The sequence below is a fragment of the Myxine glutinosa genome, chromosome 2, assembly GCF_964187855.1.
Source record: "Myxine glutinosa chromosome 2, kmMyxGlut1.1, whole genome shotgun sequence".
Classification (NCBI taxonomy): domain Eukaryota; kingdom Metazoa; phylum Chordata; class Myxini; order Myxiniformes; family Myxinidae; genus Myxine; species Myxine glutinosa.
This window is the reverse complement of record NC_136262.1, coordinates 147999041-148025940: the sequence shown is the minus strand read 5'-3', so window position 1 is coordinate 148025940 and position 26900 is coordinate 147999041. Positions and strand designations below refer to the sequence as shown.

Here is a 26900-nt window from a genome sequence, read left to right as displayed (position 1 = left end):
TCATATAATTTTCAAATTCTTTTTTACTACATAACGTAGAGCAATTATCTCTCCAAAAATTATTTACATCTATTGAATTTAACTTAAATAAAATAAAAGTATTGGCATTGTTTCTTATTGAGCGTCGAGGGAGTTGAAAATATGATTGACTAAGATATATACAATTACAAGAAGAATGTCTCCCTCTTGTATAGTAGCTATCCATTACTGTTTGGTTTCTCTCATTAACACAATCATCAAAGATGACAAGGTTCTTTTTTGATTTATCTAAATCTTGAGGTGAAGGTATATCATCCGTATTATCACTGAGAATACAAGTTATGGGTTTCGATTTTGATTTCTGTGTATCACAAAATAATTGTATTATATCATCAATATTATAATCATTTAGTTTGTTTTGAAGTTTAAATAAACCGATAATGTCTTCCTTTTTAAGACCCGCATTAAAACCCTGTGAGAGTAGTTGATACTCGGGTTGAAAACTTGACTTTGTAAAAATTATTAAATTATCATAATCTAAAAAATTAGAACCAAGGAGCATCTTTAAAAGTAAACAGGTTTTTCCACATCCGCTTGAACCAACTATTAGACATCTCAATGAATTTGGAATGTTTTTATGGTTATTAAATTTTATCTTATTTTCCCAAACGGGTAAAAAATCATTCATTTATATATTTGGAAAACAAGTTATCCAACTTTTTTTGAGCTATTTGAGAAACTCTATATTTTATCCTGAGTTCGGGTTTAATTTCAAAATAATCCATTATTTTATTTATATAGTATCTTGTATTAACATTTCCATTAAAATTATTTTGAATAATAAATATCATTAAACCCTTATACATTTCCTCAATACAATTAGTCTCTTCCCTTGAAAGAAATGGTGTATTATCATCACAATACTTAACATTCATCTCTCTTATTAATCTTGTAAAGTAATTCATTTTTGGTTCTAATTTAAAAGAGTTATATATTTTTTTATATTTCTTATTATCATTAATTAAAATTAAATCACAGAAAATACATTGTTTATATGAATCCTCATCATTAAGCCCCACTCTATCACAAGCCGGACAATTCTCTAATTTATCATATGGAGAGTCTGGAAATTCTAAATATCCTTCAGAACTTATCATATTTATGTGGTAAATTTTTACTTAAACTAAACGCAAGTTTATTCATTAATAAATACAATGTTTCAAAGCACAAAAGACAAATTTCAATCAATCTCTACTTCGGTGGAAGATATAGAAAAATATGTCAAAGATGTTAAATTGAACAAAGATAAATATGGAAATTTTTGGGTAAAACCAGTTATGGAAAATAACATGAGCCCCTCTATTTCATTTAAAGGAAGAGCTCTAACTATACCTGGAAAGACATCCATTAAAGTAAATCTAACAAAAGTTTCTCCTCTACTCCTGGCAATTTATTCAAAGCTTGAAAAAGTGATTGACCACGATACTTTGAAAAAGAATGATAAGACCATTAATAATTCTAGAGGAGACATTTGTATTTTCTTTAATAATCCAAAGGGTGTAGATCTAAGTAAAATGAATGATGTTAATATTTCTGGTGAAATGTCATTTCGTTCTATGATAGTTAGAGATTATTTAAAGATAACTTTTGATATAAAAATTGTAGAGATTGAATCTGTTAATGAAAGAAAGTATATAGATATTGATGGGAATATTTTTCTTGCTAATTAAATATGAGTCAATACAGCAGTGAAGATTTTACTATTTCATTGAACTCAGACGATAGTGATGATAGTATTTCATTGAACTTGGACGATGGTGATGATAGTATTTCATTGAACACAGATGATAGTTATGATACTAATAGTTTGTGCTCAAATGATAGTTATGAGAGTAGCTTTATTGATGACTCTGAGTATGATTCTGAGTATTCATGTGATAGTTATGACTTAGATGATTCTGAGTGAAAAAGTGTTTTAGTTTAAGCACAGCGATATATATAAAACGGAGCTGTAAAGCTCAAAAGTGTTTTATTTTAAGCACAGTGATATATATAAAACACCACGTTTTCTCACGCTATAAATATGGTTTATTGTGATACTTGCGAGAAGGAAGTAAAATATTATAAACAACATATTCTCACCGCAAAACATACATACAACATTTTAAACAAACTTTCCCCTCTTCCACCTGAAACAAAACACTGTTCTACATGTAATAAAAATATCCTCAAGAAAGGCTTCAAAATACATCTTAAAACAAATCTACATTTATCAAATTTTATCACAACTAAAAACTCTGATGGAGCATTCAAAGGACATATTAAAATAAGAGTCTTTAACTTCAAACCTCCTGAACCAGAGTCTATAGTTGATGCTGTAGAAATAGTTAAACCTGCTGTTCAAACGTTGATTGAAAAAACACTAAAGGAAATGAAACCACTTAAATTTTATATGGGAGTAAAATTAGAAATGACAAAGGATGAAGGAGTTATAGATGCACCATACATGAGAACTGAGCCACACTTTATATCTTCATATCAAGATTTTAAAACATCAGGAGTCTATGATGAACTTATTAAACAAGAGCAAGATGTGGATAATTCAATCGTAGGAAGTGGATTCAATATAGGAAAAATTATTTACATAGACATTCATATTCTTAAATCAGATCCTCTAAAAGCTTCTTCTTACATTGATTTACCCAGTGTTATCAAAAATAGAAAAGCAGTTATCAATATCAAAAATAAAGACAATAAATGTTTTCTCTGGTCTATTTTAGCACACTTACATCCTCCACATTTTCATGATGAAAGAGTATCTCATTATAAAAAATATGAGAATACATTAAATACGAAAGATCTAAAGTTTCCGATGACTTTAAATGATATTCCTAAATTTGAAAAGATGAATAATTTATCAGTTAATGTTTATGGTCTAACAGAAACAAACAACATTCAGGTTTTAAAGCTTTCTGACAATTGTAAACAAACTCATATTAATCTTCTATATTTTAATTCAGACGAAAATTCACATTATACATACATCAAAGATATTGCTAAATTAATAAAACCACAAGTCTGTAAGAGAACAAATAAAATATATATTTGTTTGCGTTGTCTTAACTTCTTCAATTCACAAGAAAGATTAGATAAACATTCAAATTATTGTGGCGAACATAAATCAACGGTAATCAATATGCCTAAAGAAGGCTCAAAGATCACATTCAAAGATGAAAATAAAAAGATCAAACATCCATTTGTTATATATGCTGATTTTGAAAGTATTTTAGAAAAAATTGATACTGCTTCTCAAGATCCAAAAGAATCATACACAAATAAATATCAAAAACATACTCCTTGTGGTTTTTGTTATTATATCAAATCATCCGTTGGTGATAAATATAACAAGTTAGAGATGTATAGAGGCTCAAATACCCCAGAGGAGTTTGTGAAACGACTAGAAAAAGACTGTGTTCGATTAACCAAGATAATGAGAGAAACCAATAAACCAATGTCCTTAACAAGTAAAGAAAAAAGGGAATTTATAAAAAACAATGTCTGTCATATTTGTGAGGAGAAAATTGGTAAAGGTCTAAAGGTTAGAGACCATTGTCATCTCACTGGTAAATATAGAGGTCCGGCTCATCAAAGTTGTAATATTAATTATCAACTCCCCTCTTTCATTCCTGTCTTTCTTCATAACAACGCTCATTATGATACACATCTATTTATCAAGGAACTCTCAAAGACTTCTGGAAGTATCTCAGCAATTCCAAACACGGATCAGAAATACATTTCATTCACAAAAACAATTCACACATCTCCTATTACTCATATCAGATTTCTTGATACATTTAAATTCATGGCAAGTCCATTGGTTAACTTGGTTCAAAATCTAAAAGAGTTTCCATGTCTTTCAGAGTATTTTTTAGATAAAGATTTTCTAACACAAAAGGGAATTTACCCCTATGACTATATGGACTCATTTGAGAGATTCAATGAAACACAACTTCCTTCAAAAGAAAATTTCTATAACAAATTAAACAACAGTAATATATCTGATAAAGATTATGTACACGCACAAAATGTTTGGGAAAAATATAACATCAAGAATCTTGGCGAGTATCACGATTTGTATCTCAAAACTGATGTGCTTTTATTGGCTGATGTATTTGAAGCCTTTAGATCTGTTTGTCGCACTGGATATGGATTGGATCCTGCTCACTACTACACAGCACCTGGATTGGCCTGGAGTGCGATGTTGAAAATGACAAAACAAGATTTGGATTTGATAACCGATGTTGATATGCTTTTGATGATTGAAAAGGCAAAAAGAGGTGGAATTTCACAAGTCTGCTCGAGTAGATACGCAAAAGCAAATAACAAATATCTTCCAAATTATGATCCAACGAAAGAGAGTTCTTACTTGATGTACTATGACGCGAACAACCTGTATGGCTGGGCAATGTCTCAGGCTCTTCCTTATGGAAAACTTAGATGGGTAAAGGAAAAAGACTACAAAAACGTTTTACAAGATGTATGTATCTCTACACAAAAAGAATTGGATGAAGAAAAAGTTGGTTATTATTTTGAAATTGATTTAAAATATCCAGAGGAACTCCATAACCTACACAAAGATCTCCCATTTGCTTGTGAGAAAGAAAGTCCAAAGAAAGAATGGTTGAGTGATTATCAACGATCGTTTGATATAGGTGAATCAACAGAAAAATTACTTACTACATTATATAACAAGAAAAATTATGTTCTACACCAAAGAAATTTGCGACAATATTTATCAAAAGGTCTAAGAGTAGAGAAGATCCATAGGGTTCTAAAGTTCAATCAAAGTCATTGGTTAAAGGGGTACATTGATTTTAATACACAAAGAAGAACAGAGTCAAAAACAGATTTTGAGAAAGACTTTTATAAATTGATGAATAATGCGGTCTTTGGTAAGACTATGGAGAATGTGAGGAAAAGACAAAATATCAGACTATCAACATCTTGGGAACAAGCATCAAAATTAATTAATAGACCGAGTTTTACTCGAGCTGAGGTCTTTACTGAGAACTTTTGTGCGATCCATTTGATTAAAGAGAGTATTGAAATGAACAAACCTATTTATATTGGGACAACAATTCTTGATTTATCAAAGTCATTAATGTATGATTACTTTTATAATAACTTGAGGAAGAAATATCAAAATGATGTTAATCTACTTTATATGGATACAGATAGTTTTATTTTGAAAATTAATACCAACGATGTTTATTCAGACATGAAAAGAGACATTAATATCTATGACACGAGTAATTACAGCCCAGAGAGTGAGTTGTTCTCTTCTAAAAATAAAAAGGTGATTGGAAAGTTCAAGGATGAATTAGGAGGAAATGTCATGAGTGAATTTGTGGGATTGAGGTCAAAGGCTTATGCTTATAAATACATTGTGAATAACGTTGAAAAGACTGATAAGAAGTTAAAAGGTGTAAAGAAAAATGTTATTAAAGAAACAATAAACTTTAAGGATTATTATAACTGTTTAACAACAAAGAAAGAAGAGTTTAGAAAGATTAATGGAATAAGAAGTTATAAACATAAATTATATTCAGAAGAGATAAATAAGAAAGCATTGGGGGCCTTTGATGATAAGAGGTTTATTTTAGAAAATGGAATTGATAGTCTCCCTTATGGTTATATAAGTATATAAGTGATAAGATATATATAAGTGATAGGATATATATAAGTGATAAGTTAAAAAGGGGGGGTTGGGGATTTTAACGGGCTACCGCCGCCTTTTTTACTATTATATAAATGATAGAACCAAGTATCAACCAGACTAAAGAGTGGAGGTGTAATCAATCTTGGTATATAAATGGAAAACATAATGAATGTGAAAAATATCAAATAGGTATAATTGAAAAGGCAACTGGTAAAAAAGTTCACAAAACAAATAAGAGAATTAATTTAAATACCGGTGAATTGGGTAAAAAAGATGGAAATATTTTTGAGTGGACGGAAAACTTTGATGGTTGTCAGGAAAATATATACTTTAATTTTAAAATGGTATGTGGCACTGGAGGCGCTCAAACAAGAACATTGAGGGAGGTTTACCATTTTATCTTAGCTCAGTTAAAATATCTTAATAAAGAACCAAACTCAAACATATTTTTTGTTAATATATTAGATGGTGAAGAGAGTTGTAGGAGAATTAAATTATTTCCCACACATAAACAAATATTTGTAGGGTCGATATTTGAGTGGGTTATATTCACCAGATGATATTAAGAGTAAAAGGTTAAAAGGTCCATAAGGTCAGAAGGATCACAGGTGTTTAAGTGGTCTAATGAATAAGGATAACATGTCAAAAGGTTAGAAGGTTCGTAAAGAACAGGGTGAGAGAAATAGAGGTCTTTAGGGTCAATGTTTGAGTGGGTCAAAGATTAATCTGCCAGATGATATGTAGAAGAAGGATGATAGGTCTATAAGAGAAAACAAATATTTGTAGTGTTTGAGTGGTCTAATGAACAACATTAAGGATAGGTACTACAGACAAAAGGTTCATAAAGATGAGGGTGGGAGAAATAGAGGTGTTTATGATTTTTGAAAAAGACAAGGGGGTAAATGACATTAGATAGGGATTTCCCATGTTAAACGGAGGTGTCCCAGAAGCAACATTATTACACTACTTATATCAGTGGGGTATATAAACTGTTCAGCCCAGCAGAGGTGGAGTATGCGTTCTACAGAATGCTGTTCTTGTATTTTCATCGTTTTGTCATTTTGTGACTTTTGTGGTCCATGAAGAATTTACTAAAGTGTGAACTTCAGAAACTTGACTTTGGGATCAAGACCAATGGGGTTTACAGAGACCCTGTGGCTCAGCAATACTTACAGAAGACCAAACCTAGGATAGGTTCCACTTCGATCTTTTTAACAAACCTTTGTGTAGGTAAAAGATACAACTTCACGTGCTGTTGTTTTACCCAAATTAGATGAAAATAAGAAATCTTTTCCAACACGAGGGCCGAATATGTTAACCCTCCGGCTTGCCAATTTCAATGCTGGTCTTTGTGCTACCAAAATAAATGGCTATTCTGAAGCTGCCCGAGCAGCGGTGCAAGTTGACCGAGGGTTACGCACCCGTCAAGTCAGAACAAGATGAACCGTTTCAAAATCAATCAAAACCACATCATTCGCGGCCCAAATCACTCATTCGAAAGACTCCAAAAAGAGACTGCATCGCCTTCGGCTATAGCTTTGGCCGACAAAAGTTCCTTTGTCCACGTGCACAACCAGGCAGCCCCTAGGCCTATAGTGAGGGCCCGTGAGTGCACCGCCAGGCATTTGTTGCCTAATCTGATTAAGGTCAGCGTTGGCCTCCGGCTCGGGTGCTGGCGGGGGCTAACACAGAGCAATAGTGGTGCCGAAGAGGGTCAAACAAGCGGCCGATTGGTCATGAGTTTGGGGGGAATGAAGGGGGGACAAGCGACGTACCAAACAAAGTTTCCAAGCTTTTTAAAGATTCTAGTTTGGAATGTTGCTTAAAACAATCGTGGTGTCTATAATCATGCACCGCCGCAGCAATAAGAAACTCGAAGCTTTACATCAAAAAATACAACCAACACCACAATGGTGCAACTGAAGAACTGCTTCGGGGGATTCAGAGGCACATGTTCTTAACCCGTCTGGCGTTGTGTAAGCAACACGCCATTGGTAAGAAAATAAATAAAAAAATAATAAAAAGACATCTTTTTTTTTTTAAGCATTCAAGAAAATCATCACTCATGGGTGTTTGAAGGTCCTCGTGGAGACCCGTTGCTAGCACATTCTAGGACATCATGGAAATAGGACTGACTGGAGAGGTTATATGTCTCTGCCAACACACCTTGACATCAGTGGGGCTTTCGCTTCAGTCACTTTAGTGGGAGATCTCTTCAAATGGCGTTTTCATTTTGGGAAAAGGACGTTTGGAATTCCCTTCACTTCCAGGATGATTGAACTTGAGTTTTGCTGCAAAGAGTTCAAACCAATTAAATAACCGAGCTTTGCACATGCGCAGGGAAGCAAGTAAATAATTTAGAAGATACGAGAAGAGAAAAAAACAAAACAAGAATGTCATCGCATCAATGCTATAAAGACTGATCATGGCCACAGAAACTACCACTAAACTACTACAACCACTCAATGTTCCCATCTTCTTATGAAGTCAGCTGAAGGACGTTTGTGGACTGAGTCTTTCACGAGGTGGCTGGCCAGGCCTGACGTTCGACTGAAGGTGCAAAGATTATTAACTTCTTCAGGGTTCTGCTGATAACTCACCAACTCTTAAGTAAAGACATCGTGGGATCTTTAACGTCCACCAATGTCCGGTGCTGGTAGACGGGTCCTTCCGCTTAACGTCCATCCGAGGGACGGCGGACACATTGATGACTCGGCCTGTATGCGAAACACAGGGATGGCAGTTTTTAGCTGGTTAGAGATTCCCAGCCAGGTTAGAGGTGGGTTTGTGTACCTCTTGGATATGTATCCTTTCAGCTTGCAATCATGATTAAAGATTTTAAAAAAGAAAGAATTTGAGGTGAAACCCCTCTTTTCAGCCTCTTATAAGGAAGGGGTGGATCCATATGGGCAGGACAACCCCATGAGACCTTACTGTCCTGATGCATTGTACCAAATTTGGTCTGCATTACTCAGGTAGTTGTGGAGATGTTTTAGTGAAAATGAGGGATTCAGGGGGTTGTGGGGCAGGGGGCATGGCCCTCTTTCCGGTGGAGATACAGCCATGAGGAACACAACTTAAGGTTAGGACATGGTCACGATGCCTCGTGGTGAGTTTGGTCTGGATGTGTCTGGCAGTTTCAGAGAAAAAGACTTTTGAATGAAATATCCATTATTTGGGGCTAAACCCCCCTTTTCAGCCTCTTACAGTGAGCGGATCCGGATGGAGAATATAACCTCATGAGACCATACTGTCCTGATTCATCAGACCACATTTGGTCCATATTGGTCTGGTAGTTTGTGAGATATTTTAGTCAAATGTTAACGGACGTATTTACAGCCAGACACCGTGACCCGCTATTTGAGGTTATTTCGGAAAAATAACCCAAAAATAAGTATTAGTGAAACAATGCTTTTGCTACCATGACAACAATCCATCATTGTAATTAAGAGTACCAGGTCTACCTCTGTGTAAAAACGACCAAACGAGAATGCCATCTTTGTTTTTTTTTGTAGATAGATTAATTTTATCGAGAATGGTCAACACTTAAATGTTTGTTCGCGAAAGTTAAAGAGCAGACAAAGTTTGTGGTTTGACGTCGTACATGTACGCAATCCACATATGAACCTTCTTGTCGGCCTTACAGACGTGTACAAGTCTCAGGTGATAAAGGAGCAGAACGAAAAACCAATGAGCATTGCCAGTGGGCAGTTTTCCAAAGTTTACACAAAAGGGATCAAAATGAGAATGGGGTTGGGTAAAAAAAAGGGGGTTGGGATGGGGAGGGTGGCACGTGACCAGCAATTAAGTTTCCGGCTGCTGGGGCAAGCACAGGGTTCCAAAGAAAGAAAGGTTCACGTGGTGTTGTGTTACAACACAGAACAAGACTTTCCACGGGGAACAAGGGTTCGTGTATTAATCCTGCTTGAGAAAAAACAGTGCCAGCCGGGAACGGGGTTAAGCTTTGCAGACCGTCAATTGGGGGTGGGGGGAGTTGAGGTTGTTTTGAGAGAGGTCGGGGCTTGTCCGAGCAACAGCTCAGGTGGCAGAAAGACCTAATACCACCGGATAATTCCACGAGCTCTCACTGCCCATGTGACTAACAGAACAAGCTAATAAACACCCATCCGCTTAGTGTGACAGCTTTACCACAAATGGTTTACTTCCATTTGATGTCATGGTGAATGAAATCCATTGATGATCCGAAAAGAAACAGAATTAACAAACGTCCCAAACAATAGTAAATTACAAGCACGATGTGATTGAACTTGGCTTTGAGCCTTTTTTCTAGTGCGACAATAAGGAGCCACATATTTATTCCCTATGAGCCAGGTACCCGTGCTACGCGTGGGAGGGAGGCCGGAGTCTCAGAAGAAAAGTTTGCACCAATAAATTCCACATTCCGGTGACACCTTCAGTCAAACGTCAGGCATGGCCAGCCAGTTCGTGAATGACTTGGGCAAAAAACGGCGAATGGCAAACCATGAACCAAGAAATTCCACATTCTGGTGACACCTTCAGTCGAATGTCAGGGATGGACAACTGGTTCATGAATGACTTGCGTAAAACACTTACTGTAGCTGAATGTTTCAATTCCCAGTCAATGTAAATGCCGAATCCCCAAATGTTACGGGTGGAAACCCTCACATAATTTCCTCATTCTGCTTTAGACTCAATCTCTTTATATTTTCATTCAAAACAGCATCATTCCAATCACAAAGAAAGAGCAAACAGAGATTGCAGACCCGAGCCAGGACATGTTTGTTTTGTGATGTTTCGGATAAGGTTCGTTTTTATATCCAATATGGCTGCCAAACCATGTGACCAATGACTTTATATTTTTGTCCTCCGTCGCACCGCGGAGCGAAAGGGGGACTATGGTTTTCCCCTCCGTCCGTGTGTCCGTCCGTCCATCCGTCCGTCCGTGCGTGCGTGCACAAGCGAAGGACCGCATTCGAATTTGGTGTGTGGGTGCAACCCACGTCAAAATCCAAGATGGCCGCCGCCATGTATGTCTGATGCCATGTATGTCTGAACCTTGTGAGCGGAATATCTTGAAAAATAAGCAAAGTACCAACTTCTAATCTGGTGTGTGGGTGTATCTAGGCAAAAGGAAGAACCCTATTGAAAATTGGGTCGCCACGTCAAAATCCAAGATGGCCACCACCATATATATGTCTGAACATTGTGAGCGAAATATCTTGAAAAATAAGCGAAGTACCAACTTCTAATCTGGTGTGTGGGTGTATCTAGGCATAAGGAAGAACCCCATTGAAAATTGGGTCGCCACGTCAAAATCCAAAATGGCCGCCGCCATGTATGTCTGAACCTTGTGAGCGGAATATCTTGAAAAATAAGCGAAGTACCAACTTCTAACCTGGCGTGTGGGTGTATCTAGGCATAAGGAAGAACACTATTGAAAATTGGGTCGCCACGTCAAAATCCAAGATGGCCGCCTCTATGTATGTCTGAACCTTGTGAGCGAAATATCATATCATAGCATGTTTTTTGCATCTTCCAATTTGTCAACTCACATCACTTCCCCGACGGGGGACCTAGGCGTAACGCTTGTTAACATTATATCCCCATGTGTAGTCAAACACATGGTTAAATGGTTAAAATTTTGTATCGATCCATTCAGTGCTTTCAGACAAGAACAATAATTTAATTTATGCAGATTTTGCAAAAAATCCAATATGGCTGCCAGACTGTGTGACCAATGACTTAATCGTTTTCAAAATTTATTCCCCAAGGCTAATATATCGTGTGTGTGTGTGTGTGTGTGTGTGTGTGTTTGTGTGTGTGTGTGTGTAGTTTCACATCAATCTAGTAAACTGTTCTGAAAAAGAAGATTTTTGAAGGTTTTCATTTTCAATCAAATATGGCTGCCGAACCACGTGACTGACAACGTCATCAATAGTGTAGCAGCATAGCAAACCTGTTGTGCATTTTGTGATACAAGCACCAAATTTGGCACAAATGTACATTAATATGTTGCGAACATTTTCAGATATTGGGCCACTTGAAATTCCGTAATTTTATTTTTCAAATTTTTTCAAATTTCGTAATTTCAAATTTTTCGGGTGACACCGTCACAATTTCGGTCTTCGAGGCCGGCCGATATAGTGGGGCGGCTTAGCCCAAATATTCAAAAGAATTGTGCATTTTGTGATACAAGCACCAAATTTGGCACAAATGTACATTAATATGTTGCGAACATTGTGTGGTCAGCAATGAAGACGAGAGTCTGAATTACATGTATGCAAAAGACCTTGTGAACCAGTGAAGCAAATACACGGGTAAGCATGAATTAAATCTAGGGCATGATATAATTTCCATGATGTTTACCTCTACACTCAATGGTGGAAGGAGGTAATGTTTTGATCCCAGCTTGTCTGTATGTCTGTTTGTCTGTTAGTCCACAAAATTCCAGACAAAGCTTGTAGTAGTGGTAGTTGTAGTGGTAGTGGTGATAACAGAAATTGTTATATAGAACTGAACTTATATTATTATTATATGCAGAAAATAACTTCATTTCTATATGTTCTGCAGTGGACAGGTTAATTGGTTTATGCACTGAAGGGGTCACCCTGGTGTGCACTGCTGTGTTCTGCCTCACTGAGTTGTTCAGGTATGATGTACTCAGCACAAGCTTCCGGTCGGCCCGGAGGTGGGGGTGCGGGGCCTGTCACGGAACGTCAAAACAAACGGCCTGCCGGGGCCGCCCAAAAGTCGGGCGTGAGGGGCGCGTCCACTAATGGAACGCCTCTCGCTTCCCAGATCGAGGGCCACGTGGTCAGGAGAACCTCGTCCCTTCCGGTCACACTTTGCCTATCGGCCGGCCTCGAAGACCGAAATTGTGACGGTGTCACCCGAAAAATTTGAAATTACGAAATTTGAAAAAATTTGAAAAAAAAAATTACGGAATTTCAAGTGGCCCAATATCTGAAAATGTTCGCAACATATTAATGTACATTTGTGCCAAATTTGGTGCTTGTATCACAAAATGCACAATTATTTTGAATATTTGGGCTAAACCGCCCCACTACAATTTAATTTTCACATACAATGTTTGTGTAGATCACACCCAAGAAATTTCAAACTGATCGGATCAAACATTCTGCTTATCTAATTATAACATCATAATGAAGGCACCGATGACATCATCATGAAGATATGTTGTTCCCCATGGGGAGTACTTGACAAATGAGACATGTTTTAATTTTTTCCATACAGCAGTTTCAGACATAGAGGTGCAAAGTTTTTCCAAGATGCCACCCGGACCACGTGACCCATGATGTCATAATTATCATTAGGAATTTCGACAGGAGGCGGTGCTCCGACTGGTTTTTCCAAGATGGCACCCAGACCATGTGACCCATGATGTCATAATTATCATTAGGAATTTCTACAGGAGGCGGCGCTCCTACTGGTTTTTCCAAGATGGCACCCGGACCACGTGACCGATGATGTCATAATTATCATGAGGAACTTCCACAGGAGGCGGCGCTCCTACTGGTTTTTCCAAGATGGCACCCGGACCACGTGACCTATGACATCATAATTATCATTAGGAATTTCTACAGGAGGTTGGTTGCAGAGAAAAGCATAATTACGTTCTGTGCGGACAAACAGATAGACAAACAAAAAACTGACACAAATGCAATATCCTCTCTGGTGAGGGTAAAAATTAATACAACACCATTAATATAACAAAATACAATGATACAAACACTCGTGAGGTAAACTAATATAGATGGCATTCTGACATGATAACCAATACAGACGAATATGCCAGCGAGCTAGGGCTGATACGAAACACTTCGTACGCATCAAAAATCAAAATCATAATTGTATGGAGAAGTTTATGAAACCTCCCACCTACCTTAAGAAGGATAAAATTGGCAGCATTCAGGTGGAAACTCAAAATTATTATTGTATTGAGATATCAAACCAACGAATCTTCATCATCGTGTTAATTCTGGAACAGGAGCAGCTTTGTGTTGATCAAAATTCAAAATCATAATTGCATTGAGAAACTTATGAAACCTCCCACCTACCTGAGGACATCTGCTGGGAACCCAAAACGTTCCACAGAAAGCTTGGCGGGGGTAGCCCCAAAACTGAGGGAGTAGTTCAGGGACGGATGGACAGACGGAAGTATACTCCTGTTTTATAATACGAGTACACCCGCAGACACTGGGAGGGGCAGAAAGGGTCATTCCTCTTTGGGGTATGTAGATTACAGTCGATCTATGGTCGGGTCTCAAGAACATTGGGTGTGTGTTCATTTACCAAGTTTCTTGTGAAGAGATCGCCAAGTGGTTTAAGCATTCGAGCAAGCACTCAATTCAAAATCGTTAAGGAACGGCTGGCTTGGCAAGCGTTAGCTAGCTGCTTGGGAAAGGAGCACAACCCGAGCTTTTCCCTTTCAGTTTCGTATGGAACAGCAGGAGCGAGTTTCAAAAGTTAGCTATGAAAAATGCCACGGTAGCGGCAGAAAGGGCCATGTCATTAACCCAACATTTGTGGGTTATATGGAGTACAGTAGATCTTCGCTCAGTTCTGCAAGTAAACCTTACTTCATGGATGTCGGGATTCCTCCAAATTTCTTCATTTAGTGTTATAAAGAGCATTAGCGACTGTTTAAAAAGCTAAGCATACGTGTTTGCGGTGTGTAATATTTTTACTTCCTGTAGAAGCCGTTGCTCCCACAGAAACACCATTATATTTATAACTATAAGCTATTTATACACATTATCACTGCAGGAAAAACGCCTTGGGGAAGTGGGACATTATTAGTATCAATATTGTTTTGTAATAACATTAACAATATGCGATTATCATTAATTTTGTTATTAAAAGCGTCTTTGGAAAAACGCCACGATAAAGCTAATTTAACATTTATATACACCTCAACGTGCAACCCCATTGACGGCAATGGCGGGCAAACGCGCTCGGGGGTAGAAAACCCCCTTGGGGAGGAGGGCAAATGAATGCGCTACAACCTTCATTGTGTAACCCTTCGTCATCCTGTCAAGTTTGGCTGAGATTTGATAAGTAACGACAGAATGTATTGGCGTCAAAAATTCATCAGACAGACAGACACGAATGGCGTATTTCAGTATGATGATACAAGCACAAGGGGGGGGGGGGGGGGTGGGGGGGGGAGGTTGGGTTTTGGGGGGAGTATCGAGGGGCCATCAATGCGTTTAATATCCCATTGGATGTATTTCGGATAACTCGTGAGATGACTTCAAATTGATTTTAGTGTTCGTTTCAAAATGCATACAGAGAATGAATGGGATGGCAACATAGAGAGTAACCCAGTTTTAGGACCGGCAGAGAAGATAACCGAGAAGGAAGTTGAGGAAGCGATAAAAGCAATGAAGAGTAGAAAAGCGGGAGGGCCGACGGGAGTTGTGGGAGATATGTTGAAGGCAGCAGGAAGTTGGGGTGTGAAGAGAATGACAGAGATCTGTAATCTGTTGGTGAAAGAAGGCCGCATTCCAGTGGATTGGGAACTAAGTACCCTCGCCCCTCTATACAAGGGGAAAGGTGACCCTCTGGAGTGTGGCTCGTACCGAGCGATAAAGTTATTGGAGCATGGAATGAAGGTATTGGAAAGGGTGTTGGAGAGGTGGATAAGGAAGAAGGTGAAGATCGACGATATGCAGTTGGGTTTATGCCAGGAAGAGGCACGACAGACGCGCTCTTTATTGTGAGGCAGTTGCAGGAGAAGTACATGGAGTAGAGGAAGAAGTTGTTTCTTGGGTTTGTTGATCTGGAGAAAGCATTCGATAGGGTTCCACGCGAAGTATTGACATGGGCATTGAGGAAGTTATGAGTGGAGGAATGGTTGATCAGAGTAGTGGTGGCAATGTACAAAAGAGCGCGCACAGCTGTAAGGACGAAGGACGGGAACAGTGGTGAGTTTGAGGTGAAGGTGGGAGTGCATCAGGGGTCGGTCCTCAGTCCACTACTATTTGTAGCTGTGGTGGAGGTGCTGGCTCAGAACATAAAGGAGGGTTTACCGTGGGAGTTGTTGTATGCAGATGATCTGGTGTTGATTGCGGAAAGTATGGATGGACTGAAGGAAAAGATGAACAAGTGGAAGGAATGTATGGAGACAAAAGGTCTGAAGGTGAATATCGGAAAGACGAAGGTGATGGCAAGTGGTAAAGCATGTGGTGAGGTGGAAAGAACTGGGAAGTGGCAATGTGCTGTGTGCAGGAAGGGTGTCGGAGTGAATTCCATTCAATGTACAATGTGCGCTGAGTGGGTTCATCAAAAATGTAGTGGTCTGAGAAGGTCATTAACCAGTGTGACAGCTACATTCAAATGCAAGGTGTGCACAGAGGGAGCTGCAGATGGAGGAAATGTCGAGTTGGATCTTGGAGACGGCGTGAAGCTGGAAGGTGTGAAAACATTTTGCTACCTCGGAGACATGCTGAATGGAGAAGGTGGATCAGACTCGGCAACGGTTGCTCGAGTGAGATGTGCATGGAAGAAGTTTCTGGAACTGAGTGGCGTGCTGATGATGAGGGGAGTGTCGTTGAAGCTGAAGGGAAGGGTGAATGCTGCATGTGTGAGAAGTGTTATGATTTATGGGAGCGAGACATGGGTAATGAACGTAGAGCAGCAACGAAGGCTGGAAAGGGTGGAAATGCGAATGGTTCGGTGGATGTGTATCGTTGAGAGAGAGGACGACAAGTGATGAATTGCGAAAGATGATGGGAATGGAGCCTGTGATTGATGCTGTGAAGAGGAACAGTTTGAGATGGTTTGGTCATGTGTTGAGGAAGGATGAAAGTGACTGGTTGAGAGGAGTGATGGAAATGAATGTAGAAGGAAGTAGAGGACGGGGAAGACCGAGAAAGACTTGGCTAAAGATGGTGGAAGAAGAAATGCGGGCAAGGGGGTTAACAAGGAGAGATGCAGAAAATAGGGCAAAATGGAGAAGATTGTCATGGGGACCGCAAGGCTAACCCCCGCTCTTGCAGGGTAAATGGCCTTAAAATGCATGTTGTTGTTGTTTGTTGTGCATTTCAATGCAAAATGTGACAGGTTGAGAGTTAAGGACAAGATTATGGATGAGCCAATGGCCATGAACGAGGGAAATCAAATCATAAATGATTGCGTGATGTGAAATTGTTGTTGGGGGAGAGGAGAGGGAGGAAAGGGTGAGGGTTGCGTCTTGAGCGGAATGACACGAGGTAAAGATCGAGAGCATACCTCCACCAGGATATGACGATTTTATCTTTTGTATCCCACTGATCGACAGGATTTTTGTTTGATTTTTTTTTTTGATTGTCTGATCTCTCCTGGATCCGGACCTGAACCAACATCAAAATTGGCTTGTTCTTTGTAATTACTCGGTCATACGTTTTTGGAATATCATGCCATATATCATTTTGGGCCAATCCCTCAATGGTGATGGGAGTGTGTGACAAGAAGAAACTTTAAAATGATAGTATCCACATCTTCGCCAAAAATCTAATCAGTTCTTGCTTGTCACTCACTCAACCTGTCCACCAAATTTCATCTGAATCCGTCCAAAACCTTTCGAGATATCCTGCTCACAGATAGACAAACAAAGCAGTGAATACACAACCTCAGTCCACCTTCGGTACTGGAGGTAATAACGAATTTGTTGTACATGAAACAATTTCAACTTTAACTGCATTCATTTTTCATTCTCCAATGAGCACAAGGATCTCAAATTCCTCCAATTGAAATTGCTTGAAAGCCGTTGGACCAAGTTTAGCGATTTGATTGAGATCTTAAATTCGTGAAAAATGTTCATTTGAAAGGGAACATGACTTTGCTTGGAATAAAGGAACTACTGCCGTAGTTTCAGCAGCTTCAAATACAGTAATTGGATCTGTCAACTGCTGCTCTAATGCGTGTAAGGAGCTGAAGCTCTCCTACCCATCCGCCACAGACACTTCTAAGTGAGATGATGTGCATGAAGGTAAACAAGGTAGGAAAACAAAGTTAAAAATCACACCTTTGGGCCACGTGGAATGTCATGATGAAAACCTCTAATCTCTAATCTCCTGCATCTTGAAAAAGGATCAATGCGGCACTTCACAGGTTCCTTGGCTAATGAGGATGAAAGACAATGTAGCCTTTTTTTTGTGCTCCGGACAGAACAAAGAGGGAGAACATGTTGTCTGTTGGAAGCTCTCAGTACAGAATAGGAGTTTTGATGGAAGTTTCCGTTTGATGTGCGAGACAGAAAGGTACAAAAAAACATGCACAAGAGCGCTCTCTCTTGTGCATGTTTCCTCCCATCTTCCACCGTTCAGGAGATTAGCTTTTAATTGCGAAATGGGCCTCGACCGGCCTCGCCACCCAGCCGATAACCTTCCCGGGGCCCGTCCCGACATTTTTTGTTTTAGAGGTTTCCTCGTATCTTTCATCGTTCAGGAGATTAATGCTTGCAGACAAACAAACAAACAAAAACTTTCTTTTATATATTGTAACGGTTTTGAGAAGTGTAACGAATTTGAGAAGTGTAACGGTTTTTGAGAAGTGTAACAATTTTGGAGGAAGTGTAACGAATGTGAAAAGTATGGTTTTGTTATGTGTAACACCCTCGCAATGTAAATAATGGTCGCAGCCGTCCTCCTAGTTAATTCCATGAAACTTACACACAGGCCACGATATATCTTTTTAAATGGTGTATTTCCTTATTCTATGTAGGCTAAATATGTGTTTCCCACTAGATTGACTCTGCATTGTATCAAACGAAATAAGCGTAGGCCCTTTCAATTTCCCCAATCATCTCCGCTCTCCCAAAGTTCCTTTCAAAAGCGGTGCGAGTGGTGTTCAATCCCGCAAGCCGCCATTGCCCATGTGCTCATCTCGGAGAAGAGGGGGGGGTAGGAGCCGCCAACTCACAGGCGTGGCACGTCGTCATGATCGAAGGAGGAATCGGACAGCCCTAACAGCCATCCAGCACCGCGGTTAGCGACCCGGTAGGCGTGCCCTCGCAGCCGGCGGCTTGATTCCGCCCCGAGTGATAAAAGCGACTGGAAGGGACTGCTTCGGGAGATGAGCGAAGAGGTGACATACGAGAGGAGCTGTGAGCTGAGCTGTGAGCGGTGAGATGCGAGACGCTCCAAGTCAAAGAGGAGAGGTACTCGGAGAGGAAACCAGCTTTGGAAAGACGCGCTGAGAGGAGGGAGACGGCTCCACCAGAAGGAGAGGAGCAGGTGTGACCGAGCCAGCGCGTGACGTCTACAGCATCGGCAGCGGATACGCGACGGAGGGTTTTCCCGCCAAAAACGCGAGGAATTGAGAGCTGCTGCCTCCGACCCTGCCTCCCTCTCCAGCAATCCACCTCAAGCCATACCTGCCTGCAATATCCCCCGTGTAAGTGTGAACGTCGTCTGTCCTAATCGTTGTCCTGGGGTTAAGTAAATTGAATAGTATAAGCTAACGATGCACTGTGTGACTGCTTCTTCCATCCATTGCTGTAAATAATTTTGGTCGCTCTTTCTTTTTGCTTGTGTGTGTATAATAAATCTGTTCTTCCTCCGTACTCTGTCTTCTTCTCTTTTTCCTTCTCTTTCGGTCGCTTTAGAGGTTTCCCGATTGAATATCTGTGGTGCGATCTGGTCAACGTCGGGTGGAATCGGGCCAATTGGGGATCCTGTAACGGTCGCGGTTGGACCATCCGCTCGGCCCATCATAACATCTAAACCGCGATCCGTAACAATATATAGACTAGCCGAAAGCACCCGGCTTCTTTTTGAATGAATTTACTACTATAATTCGGCTTTTACTCGCGGCCATAGAAGATTGACTACTATAATTCAGCTCAGCTTTTAATTGTGAAATGGGCCCAGCCTGGCCGAGGCGGCCTCGACCGGCCTAGCCACCTAGCCTATCACCTTCTCGGGGCCCGTCCCGACTTTTTTGGTTCTTTTTGAATGAATTTACTACTATAATTCAATTTTACTCGCGGCCGTAGAAGATTCACGACTATAATTCAGCTCAGCTTTTAATTGTGAAATGGGCCCAGCCTGGCTGAGGCGGCCTCGACCGGCCTCGCCACCTATCCTATAACCTTCTCGGGGCCCGTCCCGACATTTTTGGTTCTTTTTGAATGAATTTACTACTATAATTCAACTTTTACTCGCGGCCGTAGAAGATTCACTACTAGAATTCAGCTCAGCTTTTAATTGTGAAATGGGCCCAGCCTGGCCGAGGTGGCCTCGACCGGCCTCGCCAGCGAGCCTATAACCTTCCCGGGCCCGTCCCAACATTTTTTGTTTTAGAGGTTTCCTCCTATCTTCCATCGTTCAGGAGATTAGCACGTGCAGACAAACAAACAAACAAAAACTTTCTTTTATATATTATATAGAAGAAGATATAAGATATATATATATATATATATATATATATATATATATATATATATATATATATACACACACATATATACACAAATAATTAAGTTAAGCACCCCCCCCCGTTTTTTTACAACCTCGCACATTACAAGTTTGTTGTCGTCAAAACAGTGTAGTATACCCATGATATTGCTATATTTTCTGGAGAAGTGATATTATGGTCACATAAAAACATAACAATCATGCCGTTTTCAATATTTTATTCTGAATAATTTAAGGTGAAATTTTTTGGGAATTTTAGGCATATTTTCACCTCAATTTAAGTATGGAGCTGCTGTGGCAGGTTGAACCCCCTCGAGCACGTTTGGGACATGTTGGGACGACAAATTGCGAAGATGGTCCCTCCAATAGCCAATCTGGATGAATTGGAACGTGCATTACATCGGGAATGGAACAACCTGCCACAGCAACGCATACGACGGCTTACAGGGTCTATGAGACGTAGGGTTGAGTCAGTGATCCGATCACGTGGGTCCTACACACGTTATTGACGCAAAGATCGCTAGAGGTCTTCTCAGAACAATGACTGTACGTTAGGAAACATAAACGTCATCCACACTGTCCGTGATGGACCTATAGCTCCATACTTAAATTGAGGTGAAAATATGCCTAAAATTCCCAAAAAATTTCACCTTAAATTATTCAGAATAAAATATTGAAAACGGCATGATTGTTATGTTTTTATGTGACCATAATATCACTTCTCCAGAAAATATAGCAATATCATGGGTATATTACACTGTTTTGACGACAACAAACTTGTAATGTGCGAGGTTGTAAAAAAACGGGGGGGGTGCTTAACTTAATTCTTTGTGTATACATATACTGAAACGCAAAAGAAACTTACCACCTTTGAAACCTTTAAATATCAACAATAACACTGCGTGTAGTAAATGTGTGAACTTATTTGTGGACAATAGTGTCCTCGCTGTCAGACAAAACGGTCACGGATGGTCACTTGAACCTTCAATGGTCACTTCATAGCACAGCTGTTGAACAGCCGTTTTGACTGTCAGTGATTAGCCAAGGGGTACGGGATGATTTTAATGAGCTGCACGTGATGTCTTGATATTGGCTTTAAAAAGGCCAGTGCAAAATGGGCATTTTGACCGAAAAATTTGACCATTTTGACCAACTTCAAAAAGACCGAAAAGACAAAAGAAACTTACCACCTTTGAAACCTTTAAATATCAACAATAACACTGCGTATAGTAAATGTGTGAACTTATTTGTGGACAATAGTGTCCTCACTGTCAGACAAAATGGTCACGGATAGTCACTTGAACCTTCAATGGTCACTTCATAGCACAGCTGTTGAACAGCCGTTTTGACTGTCAGTGATTAGCCAAGGGGTACGGGATGATTTTAATGAGCTGCACGTGATGTCTTGATATTGGCTTTAAAAAGGCCAGTGCAAAATGGGCATTTTGACTGAAAAATTTGACCATTTTGACCATTTTGACCAACTTCAAAAAGACCGAAAACGCAAAAGAAATTTACCACTTGTTTGAAATGTAATAAAATTGTAACAGTTCAAAATAAAACAAACCAACAATTGCTAATTGAAACATTGGCATTTTATTGATGACATGTCAAGTTTTTGACCAAGATACACCATCTCATCAGTTTGTTCTACAGTACAGAACAGCACAGGGTGCAATGTCAGTCCCCTTTCAATAGCGTGTATGGCCACCATTGTTTTGGATACAGGCAGTGCATCGTCGGCGTATACTGCCTACCAGTCTTTGGATGGATTGCTGCTGGATTCTGTCCCACTCAGTCCTCAATGTCTGAAGCAGCTCTGCCCGTGTCCTGGCCCTGCCAACTACGCGTCTCCCAAGCTCATCCCACAGGTGCTCTATGGGATTCAGGTCAGGAGAGAGCGCAGGCCACTGCATGGTGTTGATGTTCTCGCCTTGGAGAAATGCAGTGGTAAAGCGAGCAGCATGGGGACGAGCGTTGTCATGCTGAAAGGTTCTCAGTTCTGGGTGGTCTAGCAGGAATGGCAGCAGATGAGGTCGCAGGATGTTATCCACATACCGCTGGGCGTTAAGATTCCCATCCACAACCACCAGTGGCGGCCTGTACCGGCCTGATATGGCTGCCCACACCATCACACTTGGGCCACCCCACCTGTTGGCTTGACGCACGCAACAATCGGCATATCGCTCGCCAGTTCTTCTCCAGACACACTCACGCCCATCAGGACTGTCCACACAGAACCTTGACTCATCGCTGAAAGCGACCTCGTTCCACTGCGCCAAGGTCCACCGCTGATGCTGCTGGCACCATCTCCGACGGTTGCGGCGATGGGCAACCGTCATCACGGGGCCTCTGTATGGTCTTCTGGCAGTCAGACCATAGTCATGCAGTCGTCTTCGTGCAGTATCATTGGAGATCCGTGGGTTTGCACGCCCCGGAGTTTCTGCCGCAGTGCGGGATGCTGGACGGAATCGATCCCGCAGGTGACTTTGGACCATCTGCCTGTCCTGCCTTGCAGTGGTGACTCTTGGCCTCCCTGATCGAGGTCTGTCATCTGCAGAGTTGTGGATGGTGTCTCTGTCCACCAGGGCCGATATCGTCTGGTGTGAACAGCCAAGGCGACGTGCCACCTCACGGTAGCTCAGTCCGCCTTGCAGCATGCCCAGGGCACGCTGCCGTTGATCCCTTGACAATCGTGGCATGTTGATTGAAATGCCCATTTTGCACTGGCCTTTTTAAAGCCAATATCAAGACATCACGTGCAGCTCATTAAAATCATCCCGTACCCCTTGGCTAATCACTGACAGTCAAAACGGCTGTTCAACAGCTGTGCTATGAAGTGACCATTGAAGGTTCAAGTGACCATCCGTGACCGTTTTGTCTGACAGTGAGGACACTATTGTCCACAAATAAGTTCACACATTTACTATACGCAGTGTTATTGTTGATATTTAAAGGTTTCAAAGGTGGTAAGTTTCTTTTGTGTTTTCGGTCTTTTTGAAGTTGGTCAAAATGGTCAAATTTTTCGGTCAAAATGCCCATTTTGCACTGGCCTTTTTAAAGCCAATATCAAGACATCGCGTGCAGCTCATTAAAATCATCCCGTACCTCTTGGCTAATCACTGACAGTCAAAACGGCTGTTCAACAGCTGTGCTATGAAGTGACCATTGAAGGTTCAAGTGACCATCCGTGACCATTTTGTCTGACAGTGAGGACACTATTGTCCACAAATAAGTTCACACATTTACTACACGCAGTGTTATTGTTGATATTTAAAGGTTTCAAAGGTGGTAAGTTTCTTTTGTGTTTTCGGTCTTTTTGAAGTTGGTCAAAATGGTCAAATTTTTCGGTCAAAATGCCCATTTTGCACTGGCCTTTTTAAAGCCAATATCAAGACATCACGTGCAGCTCATTAAAATCATCCCGTACCCCTTGGCTAATCACTGACAGTCAAAACGGCTGTTCAACAGCTGTGCTATGAAGTGACCATTGAAGGTTCAAGTGACCATCCGTGAACGTTTTGTCTGACAGCGAGGACACTATTGTCCACAAATAAGTTCACACATTTACTACACGCAGTGTTATTGTTGATATTTAAAGGTTTCAAAGGTGGTAAGTTTCTTTTGCGTTTCAGTACACACACACACACACACACACACACACACACACACACACACACACACACACACACACACACACACACACACACACACACACACACACACACACACACACACACACACACACACACACACACACACACACACACACACACACACACACACACACTACAATTGTGCAAAAGTACATCGATACGACTTTCGCAACACAAGGACATGAGATGACATGTACAAACTCCTACATGGGCCTTGTTCGATGAAAGCAAAGTAAAAAAAATGGACATATTTAACTCGACGAAGCAAACACAAGCTTGATAAAAGAAAATAAAAGTGTATGGAAGAAGCAAACCAATGGTTCAGGATGAAGGATAGCGAAGCACAATACTATTTCAGCAAGGCCCCAAACCGTTTGTTTTGAGTGAAAAGAACACACAATGAAGCATGTTTGTGCCGTCCTTTATTATCAGGCGTTTACAATACGCACACAGCACAGTCATTTGTTGGAAATAACACTAGGAATTGTTAAAGAACAAACAGGACTATCTTTCGCTGGCCTGTGTGACAAAGGAATCTTGAGTTTTGTCGTTAGCTTAAAAAATTGCATGCAAGGCATCTTTTCTGCACAAAATGAAACATAAAATCCCTCAATAACCTTGTCGACATTGTCTTCTCTGCTATATACGGTACTTGAAATAAAAGCTATATGGCTTTGCTGAAAAATCAAATTATTAAATCCAACAACCCAGAAGCTAAACATTGCTATTCTCTGAAGGGATAAGTGGTCATTTATTTATAATGTATGCAAGGCTTGGGACGATGGAGAAATATAAAATGTGAAGAGGAAAAGAAGGGAGGATGATGCGAGGAAGAAAGGAACGTAATGAAGGAAGAGAAGGGGAATCATTGAGTGTACGGGAATGGGGAGGGATTTTGGGGGCCTGGGAGGGGGGGGGGGGGGGAGTCGAAGGGGGATAATAATTCTGCTAACACTTGCGTACACAATAAATAGATAATCCTGAATGTTATGCGAAGTTGGGTCACTCTTGCAATCTGCCTCAGTCTCCATCCCAGTTTTCATTTCGAAAATAAATATTTCTCTTCGAGCAGGTAACTTACCTGCCTCGCCACTGGAACGTCTGGCTTGAGATTAACTAACCGTTCAAATCAATTGTCGAGGTCACCGATAGAGTAAAGCACCTGTCCATGGCCGTTTGGTGATCAAGCTTTTGTGACCGCACATAACCGCCAAGGTCGTGACCCATGTCTCCATCTATATCAGTTGTTACTCTTCGTGCTGCCTCATCACCGCTCCCTGCGGCCGCCCCCAAATCTCACTTTTTACGTGCGTGCGTGCGCTGCTTCTCGGCGTGCTCCACTACCTGCTCCTCAACAAGCAGCCCCTTGCGCTTGCGGACCGCCATCACGTACTTCTTGGCTTGGGTCTCCGAGTCTGCCTTCTCACCGAAGTGCAAGTACTCTTCCTCTGTCGTGGGCACCCAGTACGGGTCACTGGTGACGACCTGGAGAAAGGAACACACCACGCTGTGGATGAACCGCAAAACTATGCATTGCTTTTCATTAAAATAAACTCCCCCGTCGGTCCCCACCAACACTTCTTACAATAATTCTAATCTTACAATAATGCTAATTCACCCCAGATCCACTTTTTTGAAATTCCAACTTCTTTCCTGGAAGTCCTTGCAGTGTCCATATGTTTTATACCTCTCCCACCTCCCCCCAAGCCCTCTCCCTCCCACATATCTCTCGATGTCCCTACTCTCAAATGTTGTATTTGTGCTTCCCCTTCTCTCCCCATCTTGTCTACTGCTCGCCTTATTATATGTTTTATGTGTCGGTTTGACTTTTTGCGATTAATGTTAGCTCTTTCACGAGCCTCGATCTTGTATGCAAAATAAATAAATAAATAAATCGATCATTAAGCCTTTTGAAACCGACTGCTTCCACACTTGAAGTGAAGGTGTTAAAGGGAGATTAAAGGTTCGGCGGAGAATGAAACGAAAGAAGCCAATTATCCGTGGAAGCCACATCTGAGCAGACTGTACAAAAAGCAGAAGCATCCACTCGTTGCAAACTACAATATGAGTATATCCCTCAGCACAAAAGCTCGATGTACTTTGCGGAAATCGAGGCGGCTTTTTGTGCTTTATGACACGTATATGCCAGCAGGCAGTTGAGAAAATAAGTCTTTCAATCATAAGGAAGGGTTTTCACACGGTCCTTTTTGGGCTGCCTCATCTGACCGATGAGTCCATTTTGTCGGTGCAAAGTGCCACATATCACGCCGGTTGTGTGGCAGCGCTCACTGACCGATGGGTCCACCGTATCTGCTCGTTCATCTTCCAGGGCGAATGAGAAAAGGCTCGACTGTGACAGCAAGCAGCATCACGCGATTATCGTCTCCTCAAAGATGGCAGTCCACGTGCACCGATACGGATTGCGTTTGCTTATGGGCAAAACAAACACGATGCATCCACTTTTGCGGGGGTTTTTTCCGGATCGGAGTGATGTTCAGGAAGCAAATGTCACAACTAACGAACAGGCCCGCGCCGCTTGTCCACATGCCATACAGGATTGAGAACACTGGGATGTGGCACTTACGAGCTCGCAATTGTCAATAAAAAAGGCACATTTGGGTGTTGCCCTCGGAGCCTAAAGCTACACACCTCGGAGAACGTAAACCCGTTCGCTGTATTTCATTTTGTTCTCAAATGCCACCAAAGGCATGTGTGCCGCATGAAAAGGGCAATATAATATTTAGTGTGAAGGCTCAATTTCACACCGCAGGCCTGGAGCGGGATTAAGAGAACACACATTTTATTGCCTCCAAGAGATGAAGGGAGATTCACCGGAGCTGCCGTATGCAAGATGTCCAGCCACCGAGCCTTTCTGAAGGAGCCCTAGTTGGGTGCGAGGGATGGTTGGCGTGCGGCTGGGGCTGGGGAGGACTCGAACCTCAGTGTTACGTCGCTCTTTTCGAGCAGGCGCCGGGCAATAACACCTCGCAAAGCTAAACTCGGAAGGCCCAGGAACGAAAGCTCTGCGCCTATCTTTTTTTTGTTTTTTGTTTTTAATTAAAACTTCCCTCTTACCCCCGGGTTGAGAATCCAGTGCCAACGGCTAATGATTACGAGATGTGCATAATTCTTTGGGGATCTGTG

At 40.9% G+C, this 26900-nt stretch overlaps 1 protein-coding gene across 7 annotated transcripts in view; it reads right to left on the bottom strand.

Annotated features, from left to right (window-relative positions):
* Positions 1–24161: 24161 nt before the first annotated feature.
* Positions 24162–26900, bottom strand: part of EFL1 (elongation factor like GTPase 1) — a 233633-nt gene continuing 230894 nt past the window's right edge. For all 7 annotated transcript variants that reach the window (XM_078771785.1, XM_078771786.1, XM_078771787.1 and 4 more), the window contains one exon: positions 24162–25241. In XM_078771785.1, the coding sequence (XP_078627911.1) occupies positions 25053–25241 (189 nt within the window). In that variant the 3' untranslated portion in view covers positions 24162–25052. The remainder of the gene's footprint in view (positions 25242–26900) is intronic.